At 40.4% G+C, this 20,079-nt stretch overlaps 1 protein-coding gene across 1 annotated transcript in view; it reads left to right on the forward strand.

The window, feature by feature from the left end:
* Window positions 1-20,079, forward strand: part of mllt10 (MLLT10 histone lysine methyltransferase DOT1L cofactor) — a 34,703-nt gene that overhangs the window by 8,029 nt on the left and 6,595 nt on the right. The window contains 12 exon segments of the mRNA XM_033985510.2: window positions 75-129; window positions 2,032-2,141; window positions 2,620-2,723; window positions 3,403-3,496; window positions 5,530-5,619; window positions 10,352-10,450; window positions 10,636-10,978; window positions 11,920-12,132; window positions 12,306-12,719; window positions 15,944-16,104; window positions 18,561-18,596; window positions 18,598-18,679. Coding sequence (XP_033841401.1) covers window positions 75-129; window positions 2,032-2,141; window positions 2,620-2,723; window positions 3,403-3,496; window positions 5,530-5,619; window positions 10,352-10,450; window positions 10,636-10,978; window positions 11,920-12,132; window positions 12,306-12,719; window positions 15,944-16,104; window positions 18,561-18,596; window positions 18,598-18,679 — 1,801 coding nt within the window.

Here is a 20,079-nt window from a genome sequence, read left to right on the forward strand (position 1 = left end):
TAACCTGCTGCTTCATCCCCTGCTGTGGCATATTTGTCATAGCTCTGCGCTAACTTGTGCTATTCTACCTGCAGAGATGTGAGCTGTGTCCACACAAGGATGGAGCCCTCAAGAGGACGGATAACGGAGGTATCTCATCTCACACTTGCCCATTCACAAACTGTGGCTTGTTTTGTCATTATGGACTTTTAGTGGTGTGAGCTCGCAGGTTAGAGTTATGCCTCCTCTCTTGCTCTGTACCGTCCATGTTTTACGAGTGTGTGTGTGTGAGTGTATGTTTATGAGGGGGCGGTCCCGGGATGGGTATAGTGCGTGGCCTGTGAGGAGTCGTCTCTAAGGGTTCACCGCGGGGTCAGCTCGGTGGAGACTGTAAATATTCTGTGCGTATGTGTGTGTGGAGGGGAGCACAGCTGTGGGATTGTGTCCAGGCCTGCAGGGAGGCATCAGGACAAGACTAACACACACCGTTTTACTACTTTCTCTTTTATTTTACCCTTCCCATGACCCCGCTCTCCCTCTCTCTTGCCTTTTTGGCTCCCCATCTCTCTATCACCATCTCTCTTTTCTCCCCTGCACCCGGAGTTCACTTGTTGATCTGTGTGGTAGTGTCTGTTATTTCAGGTGGGACAGTAATAAAGTAGATTGATGGGATTAGTTTGAAACGGGCATTTGATCTTGCATTTTTACTTGTGGTGGGGAGATGGATTGAAAGTTGGTAGTAACTGATGACTATAACACTTAAACTTAGGGCAAGGCGATATGATATATAAAATAATGATGTTTTTTATTGGGTTAAAGTAATACATTTAAAAAAATTAAATTTTCTTCCGCAAAGTCTGAACTAAATTTCTGTTTAATTGTTTAAACCTACTTAAATATAAGACACGCTGAGGCCTGGTTTTAATACTTGATAATATTGGGTTGCAGATACCATTGACACTGGTGCACCAAATACTTCTCCCCTAAGAATAATGTTCTATGTTAGTTTGACATGCATCACCCTAAATTCTTTTCAAGATGCTGTTAAGAGCCGCAAGCAATTTTCAACAACTTTGTGGTATGTTTCCAGGCCTTTCAAGTTAAATATCACACCTACATTTTTTATGGTTAATGATAAATGATGATAAGTGAAAAACTACATGCTGAAGCACATCCAGCTTTTGGCTTTTGTTGAGTTTCATTGAGGTGTCTGTCTGATAAGAGTGATGTGGTTGTGCAGTGGTAAATGAAATTACTTTTCTTTTTTTTTGCCAAAAGATCAATGTGCATATTTTATATTACTTGTTCTGTCTATATTTCATGTCTTTGTGGTTACAGTTGAGGGAAATGAGTTAATGATTTCAACTGAGGGGAGACCAAGGGAAGGTCATCAGAGGCCTAACGCTTGTAGGGTTAAGAGCGTGAATGCTCGATTAGAGTAGGAAGCCTTTGCCTCTTTTATAGTCCTGTTTTATAGGCCTCTTCCAGATTCTTGGAGGGCCTTCAAAACAACAACATGCCCCCATTTCACACTCGCTCCCTCCTCTCCGCCCCGCCCCCTACCCTCCTCCCACCGTCCCGTTCACCAGGTCAAAGGCAGGCCATGGGTTCAACTGTAAGTTTAAGCCTGTTTTTGTTTCCGCTATGGGGGAAAAAACAGACACCTCGGGCCTGGCTCCCACCTCTCGCTGACCTCCGGTTCACCTCCGCGGACTCCTCCTCGGCGTGTCGTCAATTCTCTTGCCACTTTGCCATGCCCTGCTGTCACTCCGCCGCCCCCACTTTGTCTTCCCTGACAGGCAGCTGTGTGTGTGTGTGTTAGGCCTCAATAAACAACTACTTAGGTAGATTAACTACAATTTACAAATTAAAGCGTTTTACGACTCCAGGGTTGAAAAGTTGAACTCGAGATATTTATGTGCATTATGTGGTGGTGTCAAAACCATGACTGGCATGTTAATGCCAGGTCTAGACCCTGTTTAATGCTTTTTTATGGTGATATTTATTCCCTTTTTTGTGCTAAAAAGCTGATGGTCCCTCTTGTGTTTGCAGGCTGGGCCCACGTGGTGTGCGCTCTCTACATACCTGAAGTGGAGTTCGCAAATGTCTCCACTATGGAGCCCATTGTGCTCCAGTCAGTGCCACATGACCGCTACAATAAGGTAATGACAAACTCACATCACAGGCCAATAAGAGTTTAGAATGGACTTTGAATGGCCATCACTTTGACATTTCTATTTTTTATTTTTGACTTTCATGTCTAGCTTTTGAGAAGAATAATCAACAAAAAATGAACAATAAATAACAAAAATGACATAATTTCTGACTTTTTAGTTGGAGTTTGGTGAATTTATAAATGAAGAGCAGAAGCACAAGGTTAACTGAACTCTTAGAATGAGCAGTTGTTTTTGCACACAGGACAGTTTGTTTACCTGCTTTACATGTTTCACGTCCCATAACCCTCCTCAGAAGCGTCACATGATGGTGTAGTGAAGCAGGTAAACAAACACTCCTCTCTGACAAAAAGACTCACTAATTCAAAGTTTAAAATTGAAGACAGAACTAACCTTTACCAGAGTAAATGAGAAATATTTCTAATCTTTCTAATTCTTTGTACTCTATATTCTTTTCTATTCCTAGACTTGTTACATTTGTGAGGACCAAGGCAGAGAGAGCAAAGCAGCCACTGGAGCCTGTATGACCTGCAACAAACATGGCTGCCGGCAGGCCTTCCACGTCACATGGTGAGACCCATTGGCTTCACATTAACTTCATCAGACAAAGACAAGGCCTGTTTGTGAAGTCTCTCACTCAAGAGTCATGACTCCACAATGTCATGGATATTTACAGCCTATACATGTAGTGCAAGTTTCCCATGTACACAACTTAACAGGTCTTATATTGTGCAAAATTGACTCTTGTGAGATTTAAACCGTGTTATGATGTTGTTACCTCATCTAACCTACCTAGTCTGTCTACATCTCCAAAACTCAAAATGCTCCATTCCAGCTTGTGATGTCATGCAGTGGTAGTTTTCAAATTAATAGGGGACTGGCAATTCCAGGGCTGAAATTATCCAGATGATTCTAGTGAAGGTATATGGTGTTTAAAGCACAGTGAAGCACTTCCTGTATGTGTTTTCTGTTTGTGTGTTAAATGTGTGAATGAAACAAAACACAACTTAAGGTGTGAAGAGGAAACAACATTATGACATTGATCAAAAAATACAATAATATGATCCATTCATTGTATTGTAATAAATAATTGTTTTCTAGTCCTGGGTTATACCTGGTTTAGTCCAGATGTGGCCTACAGCTTGAGAGAACTTTTATCATTGTATCTTGTTTTATGGATTATACTGACTAAAACAAACTCCTAAATCCACGGTAAATTGTTGGTTGAAATTAGCCTTTTTTTCTACAGCGCCCAGTTCGCAGGCTTATTGTGTGAAGAGCAGGGATCAGATGCAGACAATGTCAAGTATTGTGGATATTGCAAATATCACCACAGCAAATTGGTAAGTTTCGCCTGGTTTTGTGATCTACTAAGGCATGATTTAAACATAACATAGCTCCTAACCAGGCAAGCATGTTACTATTATTTTTGGTTTGGCCTTATTTCTTCTTTCTGCAAATGCTGAAGAATAGATTGAAAATTTAATTACTCTGACCACTGGCTTTATTTATTACATTGGAAGGGCACAATTTCTATGAGACTATGCCCATTTTGAAGGTCATTCTTGTATTAACACTATGCATTTAATTGTAAAAGAAGATTTTTAGGATTATATACTGCTTTTTTGTAAGGCTAGGCTCATTTTATACATTTCTATTTCCACTACCTTTGTTCACTCCAGTTTTTCTGCACAACCCTTTTTACACAGGCTTTTCAAACTGGTGCTCTTATTCCACTGTTTTTCTAAAAAGTGGTGTCTTGAATCCATGCTATTGGCTGGCTGCTGTGGCCTTGTAATCACACTGGCTCGGAGCTCTGTGTAAAAGGGGCTTTTGTTTTGCCTCGCCATTTTGAGTTGGCTATATTAATTTATTGTTCCACACGTTATTGTTTTTTTCATATTTCTGTTACACTTCCCCAGTTGAACTTCACCTATATCTCTCATTACACGCTATTCTTTCTACTCTGATCTTCTGCTCTCTTGTACAGCATTCTTCTATGGCCACGCTGACATATTTTACTTAAACAAAACCTATATTTTGTTTTTAATCATGTTGAGGAGTGTTGGGGAATGCAAAGTATCATAATGTGGAGCACCTTCTGGACAATGGCCAGTGTAACATCAAAGTGAAACGCTGAACAAATGACATCAATATATTTAAAACCTATGCAACCTGTATTTGTGAAAATATCATTCACGTTTGATCAGGGACAATATCAAACACAGTGTAATATGCCTGGTCTGTTGTGCTACATATGGGGACTCTGGACTTGCTTTATCAGCACACACACTGCACAGAGGGCCAGATGACATTTGGCTATGTTAACAAATGCTGATGGAAGGAGTCATGCTGAGATATTGATCCGGGGCGAATGGCTTTGGATGGTGGGGCATAATGTCATTAAGCTGGGATTGTATGGATGACAGCGACGCACGAGAGGGAATCAATGTTGAAGAAAGCAATGTTGTTAGCTGAGGGTTTTCATAAAATCAGCCTGATGGATGTTTATGGCGTGTTAGCAACATATGGCGTTTGACCTGACTTTTTCACACGCCATTTTGAAAAAAGTTAATCATTTCAGTTTAAATATTTTTGGCTTTGTGCTTAAACTCCAGTTCTATAGAGTACATAGATTTTTTGTCAGAACATTTCTACTCAGGAGAGCAGTGTGTTCATGGTTTAAGATACCCCTTTGCAATTAGATTTTCTTTTACCTAATAATTCATAATTTAGTACATTTTTTACACAATAAATGGTATGATAAACTCTAATCGGTCTGTTGGAAAAAGGAGGGGCAGGGTCATCTGTGCCATATAAACGTAATTATACGTGGTGTAATTATTGAATTTAAAGTGGTATTACTTTTAGTCCTATTATGTTAATCTGAAATATTGACTTCCTAGTTGTTGAAAAAAGTAATTTTGCGCGGAAGTGTGCTTGTGTAAAACCATTACCTGTGTGGAAGTAATGTAGCTATAATTTTATTATGCACTTCTTTATCACTATGGCAACGTACTGTATACAAGATTAAAGCAGCCTTGGCTGAAATTGAAAAGGCAAACCACAAAATGATGCATTCATTTTAGTAGTGATGCCTTTTATTTTACCCAGTTTCATTTTGTGCAATGCCTAGACTTGATTATAATATGGTATCTTAATTTGTTTTTCAAATATTAGTAATCTGACATGTCAGTTGCCTTGAAAATTGCTATAATTTTTAAAAATAATTATATATTTTTTATTATTTGTCTGATTTGATTTTTCTTTTTATTTAAGTATTTTTTTTTGGTTCAAATTATCCTTAAATGGTTTGGTTTAAGTCTCTTATGTGTGAACTTCATCCAGTAACGTGGAGTTCCTTTTTACTTTTTAGCGAAGGAGCAGGGGCCGTGGTAGTAGGTCTCAAAGCTTAAGTGACTCTTCCTCTCAGTGTTTGGATAGACCCTCAGACAAGGACAACAAGGTAAGCTCTCAGTCCTGTGTATACCTCCCCTCCATAAATGTGCCTCTGCAAGAACCCATTACATGCCTCACAAAGCGGCAGTAGGCTCCAACATAAGGTACACTCAGATCAGATGATCCATGTCCTCCATTGTCCATCCCGATTCACGGAATTACCATTTCTGCCTTTTCCACCTTCTGTAATTTTACAAGTTTGTGTGTTTATTTATTTTTATTTTGTATTTCCTTTTAGAAAAATGGCTTTTGCAATTAAATAACTATAATAACTTCACATTTGAATTTGTTTAAGCATGTGGAGCGTTCAAGGATTTTTTGTGGAAACAACCACAATTGTATACAAATGGTTATAATTATCATTTTATCTTACGATTGTAGGCAATAGTATAAGGCTCTAAGCTCAAAGATATGCATGTAGCCCCTCATTATATTTATGAAGTTGGATTGCATGTGTGGCTGTAGGATTTGCTCAATACTGCTGCAAAATTCAAAAGGAAAGACCTTGAATTTATTCAATCAGAGTTGAAAGGTGATATCATAGCCTCCCAATGAAAGATCTGGTTCTAGCTTTTCACTTGTATAATATGATATAGTCGTGTGTGTTGGCACTGCATCTTTACCCATCAGTGACAATTGAAGACAGATACAATATTTTTTTTTCCGCATTAATCAGTCCTGTCGGACATGTAAAAATATTTTCTTAGATCATATATTTTTACCATTTAATATTCGCTGTTCATATATGGCCTTTGTTCAAACTACAAACCTCAAGCCTGACAAGACTGTAAAGAATTTCGAAATTAACCTCTAATGATTTTTACCCAGTGTGTACATATTTATTTTAGTGCAGGTTTGCATTTCAGTTGAGCTGCTCTGTTGGTCATTGTATAGTCTTTAAGAGCATCTGTCATATAAAATATTTTTTGCATAGTGATTTCTATATCCCGTAGAAATCACTGAACGAAAGGATGAACGGGTGTTTGAATGTGTGAAAATATTGTCACTATTTTAATTGTATTATTTAACTTGGCTGTGTATTATAATATATAAAAATATGTATATATTGTGTGTGTGTATATGTATATATATACACACACACATATATTTCAGATCAGTACATCCTAAGCTTTGTAAAAAGAATATGGCGCGGTGTTTGCAAAATCAGCCATGACGTGTAGGAACTGCGACAGTAGTAGCTGCTTGATAAACCAAAATATCATCAATAAAATAGGTTGTTTTACTGACCATTTCATAACTGTAATTTTTGGTTTGATCTTTGTCAAATTTAGTTTTATATATTTGAACTCCATAGACACAGTACATACACATACACAATACACACCAAGTCAAGAATACAACCCCCCACCTTTCTCAATTTTAGTGGTATTTTACCCACTTCAAAGTAAATATGAAAGACAACAATGGGTATTTAACTTGATTCAAACAGTAATTAGCTGGGTCCAAATGCAGCGTTTCGCCTGCTCTATGGCATTTATTGGTTATTGTCTGTCGCGGCTCAGGCTTTTATTAATAGTGGCTGATTTGCATTCGTCAGAGCCCACTCCTCTCACTCAATCAGACACACTGCCTCTGTATCCACATCGCAGGTCAGGCAGATCTGTGTGTGTGTGTATGTGTGTGTGTGAGAGAGAGCTAAATATGAGGCTCAGATGGATCCCCTCCTCGTGGTGGACCCTCAAGTCAAACTGAAGCAGCCCCCCCCCCCCCCCCCCCCCCCCCCCCACACACACACACACACTCGCTCGTACTCACAATGGATGGTCAGAAAATCGAGCAGGAAACAGCACAGGGGAATTCCTGCCTGGCCAGGGAGGATTATCTTCCCTTTAACTTCCTGTTCCTCTGTTTCCCCAAGTCTTCCTCACCCCTCCTCCCTCTGCACCCTCACCCCGTCCTCTTCCTCACTACCATTGTGTTCAAATGTGCGCTCTTAGGCTATTGTAATCATCTTGATCTAAGGCAAATTAATGGTTATCTGTGACTGTGGTCTGATGTAACCAGTGCGCAGTTTTGTTTATTTAATGAGACAGGGACAGTTCACAATATACACAATATACACAATATTCAATCATTTTAGCAGCGTTTGCTTTATAGTGGCACCAGTTGGACTAATTGTAAAATGGTGACTAGGTTTGCACATTATATCACTAAAACACTAGTAATTGTTATTGCAAGAAAATAAATTAATCACAACACCACAAGTTTTTAGAATTTATTTGATTTCTTTTTTTTAATTAAAAAAAGAAAATTGTATTCATGATTTTCCTGATTAAGTTCTACATTAGACTTGGGTTTGTTCTTTGTTTTGTCTTTGTTAAGTTTTTATTTTGACCCAGTTTTTCTTGTAAATGAAAGCATGTGCATTTTTATTTTTTATTTTTTCTATTAAAATGCATTTATATCGTTATCGTAAACCAAAGCAGTTATCGAATATCATCTTTTTCTCATGGTGTAGCCCTAATGGCAACTATTTCTGTATTTTGTGTTCTTTTAGTCAAAGCATTTTGCCTTTTATGAAAATGAAGCTGAAGAAGGTGTCAAAAGCTGGAAGTTTCACCGGAGGGGAGATACACTTCAAATGTATTTATGCATGTTCTGTGTAATTGTTAAAAGTTAGTTTCATATTAGTTATTAGCACCACAAAGCCTCTGCTCCTGATAGGCTCCTGAAAGCACAAAGAGAAAGACTGTTACAAATTTCCTGGTGATGATGGACTTCTCCTGTCCGGGGGCCCACCAACCAGCCTTAGACATAGACAGAGCTGGGTTCAGACCACTGTTGTATTGCTCATTGTTGGAGGGATTGCTGATAAATTGACACGGCCCTCATCCCCTGTCTCCACTCATATATTAGCTCGGGCCTGCCTCAAAGGCCATTTCGACATGTCAAATGATGGGGCTGCTAATGGTCAGCCGTGTAGAAAGAGGGCAGAGGACACTTTAAAAGCCAGTGTCCCTGCCTGTATAATCAATTGACCTGATTGATAAGGGTGTGTCAGAGGTACATTGTCTTGCTGTTGTGTTTCCCACGCCCGGTGCTTCTGCTCTGGCTCTGTGCATACGTGTGCGTTACCCGAGCCCCTCTGTGCTGCCTGCGTCCGTCAACACCTTCTTAGGAATGTTAATGAAAAACAACAAGGGAATCCCCAAGAACTGACCCCTCGATCTCTCAACTATCATTGTTTTTGCAACGAATCAGGGGCCTAATTTATAGCCTTGTGTACGATTACTGTTTATATTCACCAGTAGAATATAGCATAACCATAGTTTTCTCCAAAACGCAACCTTGTATGATATAGACTTCAATGAATTGCTTAGAAGAAATTGGTTTTGGCTGGATCAGACCTGTTAAATTAGATGTAACTGTTCTTGCTTTGCTGTGAAAATTGGTGGCAATAATTTGGCTGTCATCTAATTTATTTTGCTCTCAACACATTTTTTAAGAAACTAAACTTGAGTTAATGATTTTACACATTCAGAGAAACATGTTTTCTCCATCTGCTCTCCAAACTCGTATTGCTCACATCAGCGGAAACAGAAAGGGAGTGCGTTGCTTTGGAGCTGCCATCTCCTCAATGAGCTGCTGGTGTCTGTTAACTGCAGGAAGTATGGCTAAACTGTCACCAGCCTTGGAAAGCTTGTCCCACACTGAGACCCTGGGGCAGCACTGGGGAGGGGGAAGAGAGGGAGGGGTGGTTTCACTTCCAGATCGGCCCCTTGCAGACTCTTGCTGCATATTTTCACTGTCTATGTGCTCCTGCTTGCTCCTTTTCGAGTGCCCACAGTTGCGCTTGTGTGTGAGTTGTATGCACCTGCCTGCCCCCTACACGTGCGCTGAGGTGTGATGGTGCGGGATGGGTGCATGAGGTGCAAATGGCACCCAGTCGCCACCTCGGGGTGCGAGCGAAGGTGTAAATTGAGCTGTGATGGTCCAAGAAAGAAGATATGATTGGATGAATCGATGAGACCTGGTGTGGCTCACGTGAGCCACTTAGAGTGGGCTCTAAACTGCAGCGTGCGGCATTCATGTTGCCTCCTGCCCCTTTTTATCTGTCTGTCGTCGCGCTCTTTGTGTTAGTGGATCTTCAAGCTTTCATCTCAGACAGTCCCTTTGAAATTCAATGCTCCGTCTTTCCCTCTCTACTCAAAACACACATACTCACACTAGCGCCCTTTTCTAACTATAAGCTAATAACGCATGCTTTAGCTTTTTTAAATACTTGGCTCGAGTCATGTGACTGTACTGTCTTTGAGAAGCCTTTAAGAAGTATGGATTAATCCACAACTACAACAACAACAACAACACATAATCATAGAAAAGGAGGCAAACATAGATTGAAGCAGTGTGATTTGTGCAGACGTATGCACACAATGGTAACAACTACATGTTCAAACTGGAGCTAAAATTCACAAAACATATTTTGTCCTTGGCCCATTTCTCTCCACTTTCCACCTAAAATTGACACTCAATATACTAACTGTTTTCAACTTTTACCTGGGCATTGTTTGAATAGTGGTAATGGAGTGAACACTAACATTTTCATGAAATTTCAAATTGTAAGCTTTTCTTCAAACTTCTTTTGATCACTTCTTACACTAGCAGCATAGGTCTAAAGAGCAGTTCATAGGAGGTCTGTCTGTCTGCACTCGTAACTGCACTCATGTCTCAGACAGCTTCACCCATCTGTTTCCTCTTCTGTTTCTCCCCCTGTTCAGAAACACAAGGAACGGGACCGACACAAACCCAAACACAAGAAGAGCTCCATGGACATGTCACCCTCCCTGGTTCTTCCAAACATCATGGTCCCTGAGAAGGTAAAGGCGCACCCTGCCCACTACAGGTCACTAAAATATTGTATCTAATGTTTGGATGACTTTCTTTGCCTTGAATGTTTGACGCTTCCTTTTTCAGATGCTGTTGTTTAGATAGCCTTTGTTCCATTCCTTCCTGTCTTCCCTCTCTTATCAACGCTTTGTCTATCCTGGTTTTGGTCCCACAGAATTACAACAGCACCAGCGCAGGTGGAGGAGTGCCCTCTCTGCCCACATCCTCTCAGAAGAGATTAGAGGACAGCGCAGGACGCTTCACCAACGCTAACTTTCAGGAAGTCTCCTCAACCTTATCCGGCAGTGGCTCCAAGGACAGTTTGTGTGCAGATGGAGGCAAGGCTGCTGCCGAGCAGAAGAACAAGAAAAACAGCAGTAGTACTGGGACTCACGCGGCTGGACAGAGGGGTGGCCGCAAGTCCCTCACCTCCTCAGGGAAACCCCTCCCCTCTGCTGTGGTCACCATGGCAACCTCTTCCACATCTGTGTCGGCCTCCACAGGGCCTTTCCATCAAGGTGAATTAATGACTGTAAATGACCCTCTATGTAAATTTTCCTACCATAGGGATTTAGCCTGCTGTTAGCAGAAATGTAAACCTCCAGTTAATAGTTGGAGATACCTGCAGTTGGAGATACCTGCAGTTGTTTAAAATATATATTTTGAAAAAATGAGTCCCCTCTGCACAAATACTGTTTAAGTGAATTAAAATGTAATAAAGCTATGCAGCTCTTTAACTGTGCTATTGCTTATATATTCCTCTCCGAGTGAGGCTCATTGAGTCCAGTCACACAAACCTCCCACAAAAATAAATGGAAGCAACTGAAAAAATATATAACACAAAATGGCACTTAAAATAATTTATTTTACACCTATTTTGTGAGTACATACACTGTGCCATCATCATGATACAACTGCATTTTGGGCTTAGTCCAAACAGTCTATTTTTGTTTGGTTGCGATAGCTGTTGGTGTGGGTGTGCTTCAGGCTGCTCTAATCAGTGGCCGTCTGGCAGTGGACCTGCACAGACAGTGAGAGATAGCCCATGTGGGGAGGTCAGGACCTGAATGGGCCCTGTGCCGCTCTGAACCCCTGTGTTTTGTACCATCCCCACCTCCACACCCTGTCAGGTGTGTGAGTGGAAATGGGATCCGAACATTTGTGTCTTCATTGTTACACACAGGGCAGTGGGTAGAGCAATGAACACACTTTTTTGTTGGTTGATGTTGCCTCTGCCTCATTTTTGAACATGCCGCTTTGATCTAGAAAGCTGCAGATGCTGTGTGGAGTATTTAAAGTGTATCTATTACTAGAAGGCAGACATTTTTTATTCAAATGTATTTTTCTGTTGATGGAGCAATTTTTTGTCTTTGATCATCCTAATTTCTTTCTGCTTCTTCTCAATTTTGTTATGTTCTGACAAATATTTATTTTATTCTATTCTGTATTCTTCTTTTAGGACTCCTGTTGACTAGTGCCAACAAGACTCAGTCTGGCTCATCCGACTTCCTCAGTTTCACAGACTCCTCGTTGCGTCCTGGAGCTGGCACTACGTTCTCATCCCCTCCATCATTCAGCAGCTGCCTCGTCAAACCCAGTTCAGAGAGCACAGGTTCAGAAGGGACAACCACACTCTTTGGGTCTCTAATGTCTGCAACCACTGCCTCTGCAGGTGCTGTGACTCAATGCAGTAGTATAGATAATTATAGATGGAGCTAATAATGCCAATTATACAACACTAAATAATAATGATGATGGTGATGTAGTTAAATATATGCTTGCTGATTTATTTGATGGTTTTAGGTTTAGTTATTGCTGTTGACAACGGCTTTTTGATCATTTTAGTGGGCGGGAAGCTGTATGAAAATTCCCACAGTCACTCAGCGAATGAGACGACAAGCCTCGGTGGGTCCACGGGCTTTAAACGCGCGCAGCCCTCCAGCTCTGGTCCCGCGGTGGGAGGAGCAGACGACGGAGTGAAGAAGAAAAAGAAGGGAAACTGGAGAAACCGCTTTGGGTCATGCTTCAGCCCAGATGTGAAGCCCCCAGAAGCAGCTCCCTCCCTGAGTCTGCCCACGTCTGCAGCCAACAGCTCCTCCTCCGTGTCCTCTGCGCTCTCGGGCCGGCCCGGCTTAGCGTCCAGCGGAGGATTAGGAGTGGGGGCTGGAGGGGAGAAGGGGCTGGGGGTCATGGGTGTCGCTGGTATTCAGAAGTCTCCGGCGCTCCTCAGGAACAGCAGCGGCCCCACAACTGTGCCAGGTAAAGTGTAATATATACCACACTGCTGTGACATAAGCACAAACTAAATCCTATGTAATACGGTTATATATGTCCCTAAACCTGAGTGTGATCATGGAACATTTGATCAAATGCACATTAGTGGCAGTGGTGCAAGCTTCTTTGTCCAGCCCCATTGACTGGTGATGAATGAAACATAAATGGATATAGACTGCTTCTCTGCAGAAAGGTATAACCATTGAGCGTCTCCATCACAAATGGTAGGATTGGACACACCTTTTCACTGGGTGTTTGTGTGAGCGTAGCTCTGGTATTTGTCGCACACGTGGAAGTGGTCTGTATATCCTCTTTTTTCCTCGTGTTCAGTTGCTTGGCAACTGTCTTTATGCTTCGGAGTTCCCTTGGAGCACCCACATCCTACAGCTCTTCTTTCTTCAGAATTACCCTTTTGTTTCCCCTGGCTCGCCTGTGTGCTCTTACCTGCCTCCTGAATCCTAACCTGTTGATGTTTTGGCTGCTCAACACTTTGTATCTCCGGCCCTAATTGCACATGCAGTTAGTTCGTCTGTGGAGGACAAAGCATCTCTCTCAGCAAAATCTATGAAGGAAAATATGCAAAAGCGTTGGCTTATTCACGACTTTCTCAAGATTGACAAAATAAAAATTCCTAAAATTTAAATAATGTACTCCATTGTATTTAGCACACTTTCATTATCTATGCCTGGTTAGTGCTATATTTTGATCCACTTATGCTCCACTTGTTTTCTATAGTAGAATGAGTTATTTAGGGCCTTTAATGTTTCTTCAGTGCCATTGTATTTGTGCTATGGCAAACGTCTCAACCACATCTGGTGCAACGGAGCTGCAGCAGTTCTGCGCTGTGGTTGGAGTGTGTGAGAATCATGCTTCTTGTTTCTACTGTAAATATTTAGCCCAAGGTTAATGCAGGGCAGTGATGGGGAGGATCTCAGCGTCTCCTCCGCAGTCTCATTCACTGAGTCCCCTGTGCTGATGGATAAGCATAGACGGTCCACATGATAAATGTGTGTGTGTGTGTGTGGGTGTGTGTGGGGGTGTGTGTGTGTTACCGTGGAGGTTATATTTTGGCCAGGTTAATGTTTGACTGTGGGGGGTCACTGATGGGCTGGCAGAGTCAGTGGCGTAAACAGTCTGTACAATGTAGCAATAGAATATATATTTAGTTTTTATCAGAAATGTATGTTTAAAATCACACAAAACTAATATATTCATATTAAAACAATATTTATGAAACTGAAGTTTTTCAAATATCAATTTTATGAATACTTCCTTTGTGAAGCCTTGCAATTATTTCTAGATTATAATATTATATGGTAATTTTCCCTCTAACCCAATTCCAGACGGCTTATGACAAAGACACTTGAGATATTGGGAAAACCTGTAAAATTGTATTCATTATAATTTAAATCCCTTCGTGTGTATTCATTTTCTTTCTTTTTTTTTTTTTTAAATTGGTTTGCGGTTTTCTTCACACATGAACACACATATGTAGATATTTTAATATGTACATATTTTGAAACAATTTATTTAAAACAAAAATAAATAAATAAATAAAAATATTAAATAAATGAATTAATCCACTTGATGTAAATTGTTCAAATACTATAAATATATGAGATAATATAACCGGAGCCGTGCTTTCTCTCTCACACACACACACACACACAGTTGTGTGATGTGCTCCTGACACACTGTTGTCTCTTTACAGTGGAGTGTGTTTTGTGTCTGGAGATGCACATTTCTGGGAATACCAAACGTATCCCCATGTCCACACTGTTTGTCTCCACATTCCCCTTTTAAACAGTGATTAAATGACTGTCTCCGCATTTGGAAAACAAACGCCGCGCTCCTGCTATTCAGCATTGACCTGCTACTCACATGGAAATTTCCCTGTAAAAGTGAATTGGAGCTTTTTGTTAGTTGTTAGTCCAAAGTTTTTAAAACACAAGTTCTATTGGCGGTTGAGGTAAAGCCAGCTTGAACTAATCACAGTAAATATTCTTGAAACATGCAGAAACGGACTCTGAGTGAAAAGAGACCAGGAAGTTCTCTTTACTTCGTGATGTGGCTTCATGGACTATTGGTCACTTCTTGTTGCAGATTTAAATGTGGTATAAACTACTATTTCATACGTAGTTCACTATTCTGATTTACGTTATATTAAACAGACAAAATTCTAAATTACGATTAAATTTATATTCCTTTATACAGTGGTCAGATTTGCAGTATTTGCAAGTTTTGTGAGAATTTTTAAAACAAAATGTAAAAAATGCTATTACTTATGTATAGAGTAAACAAATAAAAGACAAACTTGGGAGTTGTGAAGTGCACGAGCTGGCTTTGTGCACTGTGTTAAACTGTGCTAACTGTTGGTTCAGCTCTAATCCAGCTGCGGCTGGTATCAGTTTTTCTGGTGCATATTACAAAGCGTTATAAATAGTCTGTCGGCCCATGTAGCATTTGTATCTCTCTCTCTCCCCTCTGTCGCTCGCCCTCTCTCTCCTCGCTCGCCTCTCCCGTCCTGGCACAAAGATCTCTTGTTTCCCCAGTGAATGTGTGCTGCCCTGAGCCATTCAGGCTTTTGTGGGACCGAGGGGCCCTGGCTCCCCCTCCTCTGTTGGGGTCAAAGGGGGGCAGGGGGGGCTTGTCCCTGGGTAGTGGGCAAGCACCGGGTTGTGCCGAGGAAAGGCAGGAGATAAGCGACTGGAAAATGTCTAAAAAAAAAAAAAAAAAAAAATCTGCATTAATCTAAATGTTTAATGTTCCATTGGGCCATAGGAGCACAAAGAGACAGGATGGTGTGCAACTGTTTCACCAGACTATCTTACCTGTAGTTACCTGAGAAAATATAGACAGGTATTTGTAACAACTCTGCAATCCGTTAATATTGTGATAGGCAAGACCGCAGTCAGTATGTTTGTTCTCCTCTTTCTATTATGATGAGTGTGTCTATAGTTTAGTGTATTATGTGTATCGTACCATCTGCTTTGGCACAGGTAATGCAGCTCTATGTTTACAACATGTTGTTATAAGTCCCCCTGACAATGATATCGTTGACGTCTTCTCGATTCAAACCAGTTGCTTTATGATTCTCTTCTCATGTAATGCTCTGACTGTTTCAAGGACACACTTCTGAGAGGATAAAGAATAAATACCCTGTCTAAAAATATATCTGAAGCGCTGATGTGGGCTGTGCCTCTCCACAGGTGTTTTCTCTGGTGCTGAGGGGTCGTCGTCGGGGGCAGCCGCTGTCGCCGGGGGTGGAGTCGGCTCAGAGTTGTCACAGCAACAGCAGCCCACGCCTTCACTGGCCCCTCCCTCTCCATTCAGCGCCACAGCCCCTCTCTGCAGCACGGCACCCACACACGTGAGTCCACAAACATACACTCTGTCTACATGCTACAAAAAATAGTCACTGCAAGTTAAAAAAAACAACAACTGGGAGAGGCATTTAACTGGAACGGTACTAAACCACTGTGTAACTATTACACATGTGTTTAGACGTGCACAGATCTACGTTGATAATTTTTATGTATTTTAAATTACATTATTTTCAAATTACAAATTCATTTATTTTTAAAAAACAGTTGAAACAGGCAATGAGTGTAATCTGAGTATGCTCTGAATCTGAACACGACGCACATACACACAGAAAACTACAATATAATATGTAATATTTCAGCAGTGAGAGTGTAGTAAATTTCAATGTATTATTGTCATTAAAGTTAATTAGTATTCTAAAATGCTCTAATAATAAATTAACTGATTCCACCTCTGGAATTCAGCCACACCTCGTCTGCATCTCTACATTAGACAAACGGTGGGAACATAAATAAACTAGAGCCCTCTAATTAGCCATCTCCTGCACCAAATCTCCGATGCTTTTATTAATCCAGTGCATGTTAATTATGTGTGAAACGTGTGAGTCTTGACCTTGTGTGAAGTGTTTTCTTGTGTGGCTGATGCATACACCTGTGCCGAGCCGAGCAACCAATTCAGAGCACCCCCACATTTCTTCAAGTATTTATTATTCTGCAGCCCATTTTAATAAGCACCTTGTGCTGTATCTCCAGGATGAGCAGTTTTTATAAATGGTCATTTATAGGGAGGAATACCTCACCGAGTGTCTTTTCCACTCAAATGGAAACATGTGTGTTTTACTTTTTTAAAATAATTGTTATTTACAGTGAAAAGACAGAAATATTAAATAAATCATCATTACAATTAATACATTTGTAATACATGTATAAAGTGTTTTTTTAATTAATTTTTTAATTTTTTTAATGATATTTCTTTATTTGTCATTTTTATTATACAAGACAAAAATTATGCCTGAGGTTTTATTTTCTTACGTAAATGAAAATGAATTTCCTTTGAGTACATTTAACAAACTGGGATATTTTTCTTTACACATGGAGCTCTAAAGCTCTGCATGACCCTCCAACTGCAGCCCATTCACTTCCCTCTCCCTGTTGTCTTGTGATGTAATGACGAGAGACAAGCGCCTCAGTGGGACGGATGGAGCGAAGGGGAGAGGAGGGGAGAGAAGGGGTGCATTTTTGCCCCCCTCAGTTAGTATACGTCGAACAGGAGAGGCCCAGGGAAGCATAGGATATCACGCCTATTTAAAGCATGTACAGGGCATTTGCATCTGTGCTTGATTTACTGGGGATTTAGAAAAAATCTTTTGCCTCATATCTTTTTTGGATTTAAATTCATGTTTGTACAAATTAATGAATGGTATTCATATAAAGGTGTAGTGTCTTTTGTTAGCTTTTTTTCTTATTTTCTCTAAATTATGGCAATTTCCCCCCAAATGTGATCAAATACAAGCACTGCTAAGTAAACAAAGCACAGTAAAACCGTATGACTAAATACAAACCATACAGCCATATAACTGACAAGCTTTGAAAGCTTTGTGTGTGTGTGTGTGGGGGGGTGTGTGTGTGTGAGGGTGTGTGTGTGTGTGTGTGTGTGTGAGCGAGTGTGTGAGCAATATTATTAGCAGTGAAACTAGTCTTAGCATGCAAGTGTCAGTCATTAAAATAAAAAAGTGTGTATATATGTGTGTTTATATATATATATATATCTTTATCTTTATTTTAAATATATATATATACACACACATAACATACGCACAACTATATATGTATATATATATATATATATATTTTTTTTTTTTTTTTTAATTATTTACATACAATTCATATTGATAATATGAGAAATCCAAACATCTTTACTGACCAAAGATAGACATTTTTAGGTAAAATATTCTTATGATTTAAAAGCTGGTTTTCCCTCTTAATGCTCCACCCTGGTCCTTTTCCCTCACACCTCACACCCCACCCTTCACTTCCCAGTCCTTATTTGGGAAATGCCTTAATTGGATTAAACGCTATGCATCAGAAACACTTTGTCAGCATGTCAACGTACTGTTGGGGTGCGGAGGCGCTCGCAGCGCCATGTGATACCAGATAATGAGCAGCTGATATAATTTACTTTTTATTTTGTAACATTTGCATTTGTATAGTATAGTATGTTTCACTACTAAAGCCGCATATTTATCATAGGTTTTTTTTTACATTTATGAGGATAATTTTGTAAATAATCACTGCCGTATTCAAGCATGCTTTTTATTAGACTGTTCATTCATTATGTTTTTTCTTTTTTTTAATTATAATAATGTAATGTATTATTTAATGTGTGAATTCCATTGAAATATAATTTGTGAAACTGTAACTGTGGTATTTGCTTCTGTTGATAAAAATAGAACAAGTGGTTTTAATTGATGAGTAGTTAAACTTGTATTTGATGTGTCCACAGGTGAGTGGTCTTCCCGGTTCAGTGTTTAACTTGGCCCCCCCCCCACATGTTCGGAAACAGACTCAACCCAAACTCTGCCATGGCCGCGCTCATTGCCCAGTCTGAGGCCTCTCCTGCAGGTATTGAACAAGCCTTGCTATTGTTAATATACACGGCCCCTCGCACTTCATCACATCTATCATAATTACATGAGCTGCTCTTTACAAAAACAGCATGCTAATATGTTTATGTATGTTGTTATATAGTTCTATAGCTTATTGTCTTGGTGTTGTTATTGGCAGCATTCGAGAGAGTTTGTGTGTGTCCAGTGCAGGAGGGCTGATGAGGGAGTAGGAGATGGCTTCAATAATGAGTAGCCACTTCCTGATACAAGACATCTGGTGCCGAGCAAGCGAGGAGCAGAGAGAGTGAGGAGGAGGAGGTGGAGGAAGAGGTTTGGTAGTTCCTGCCGCCGGTCAGCAGTCACCAGAGCTGCTCTGACCCAGGGGTCAACTCACTAATCAGGCTGAATGACAGCAGGCCACGGCTCAGAGACACAGACAGGAGCATCCACATACAATGATGCTTTGTGTAAAACCAGTAAAAGGGAACCAGTTACTCCAGCTATGTGGAAGTAAATATTTAAGTTGAAGTTTTAAAATGTATATTGTTCTGTACATACTGGCCTATTTAAAAAGGGAATTGTTCATAGTGATGGTAATTGAAAATGAAGAAGTGATTTAGCACGGTTTGACAGTGTCACATGAATTTCTTGGGAAGCAATCATGTGATGGTCTCAGCATGGACACTGTGAGCTGATGGACCCAGTGACTGGCAGCACGTGTGAGCAGCCACATAAGCTGCAGTTTTGTCCCTGTGTTACCAGGGCATGTGTGCGTGTCTGTGCATGTGTCTATGCATGTGTCTGTGCATGTGTCCTGTTTACTTTGGCACTTTCTCTGTCACTGGAGTATCTGGACAGAGGAAAGAGTTTAAGAGAAAAGGACATTGCAAAGACATGAGCGAGGGCTGGAGTGCTGACCCGGTGGGGCTAAAAGCTGGATTGACTGTCTTAAGTAGAGGGGAGTTTGTGGCAGTGTGTACATGTAAAGTGTGTGTGCTGCTGTGTGTGCATGTGTGATTCATTACTTTAACTGAAGAAAATGAAAAGAAGCGTCTGGCCAAAGGCCCAGAGGGAGGAGGGCGAGTGACTGTCACACAGAGTGGAGCGAGAGAGACGCTCAATGAAGCTTGTGTGAATTTAGTTTAGGAAAAGCTGTTTGGACGTTGTGTAGAATTAGCGGTTCGCACCAAGCTATTTGTGTGTTTTTTGGGTTCTATGTCAAGTTTTTTCCATTATGCACAGTGCACTGTCAATCTAGTTTATATTTTAAATTAACAACCAGTACACTTGGCAAAGTGAATTGCAATACAGAAAAATAAAACGTATAGATTAGGTTTACATTTTCTCAAATTTCTACTAAAGTATAGGGTTGTTCAGTCTGTAACTACACTAGATGTTTTTTTTAATTATGCATTT

Source organism: Periophthalmus magnuspinnatus, chromosome 20 (assembly GCF_009829125.3).
Source record: "Periophthalmus magnuspinnatus isolate fPerMag1 chromosome 20, fPerMag1.2.pri, whole genome shotgun sequence".
Taxonomy (NCBI): Eukaryota; Metazoa; Chordata; class Actinopteri; order Gobiiformes; family Gobiidae; genus Periophthalmus; species Periophthalmus magnuspinnatus.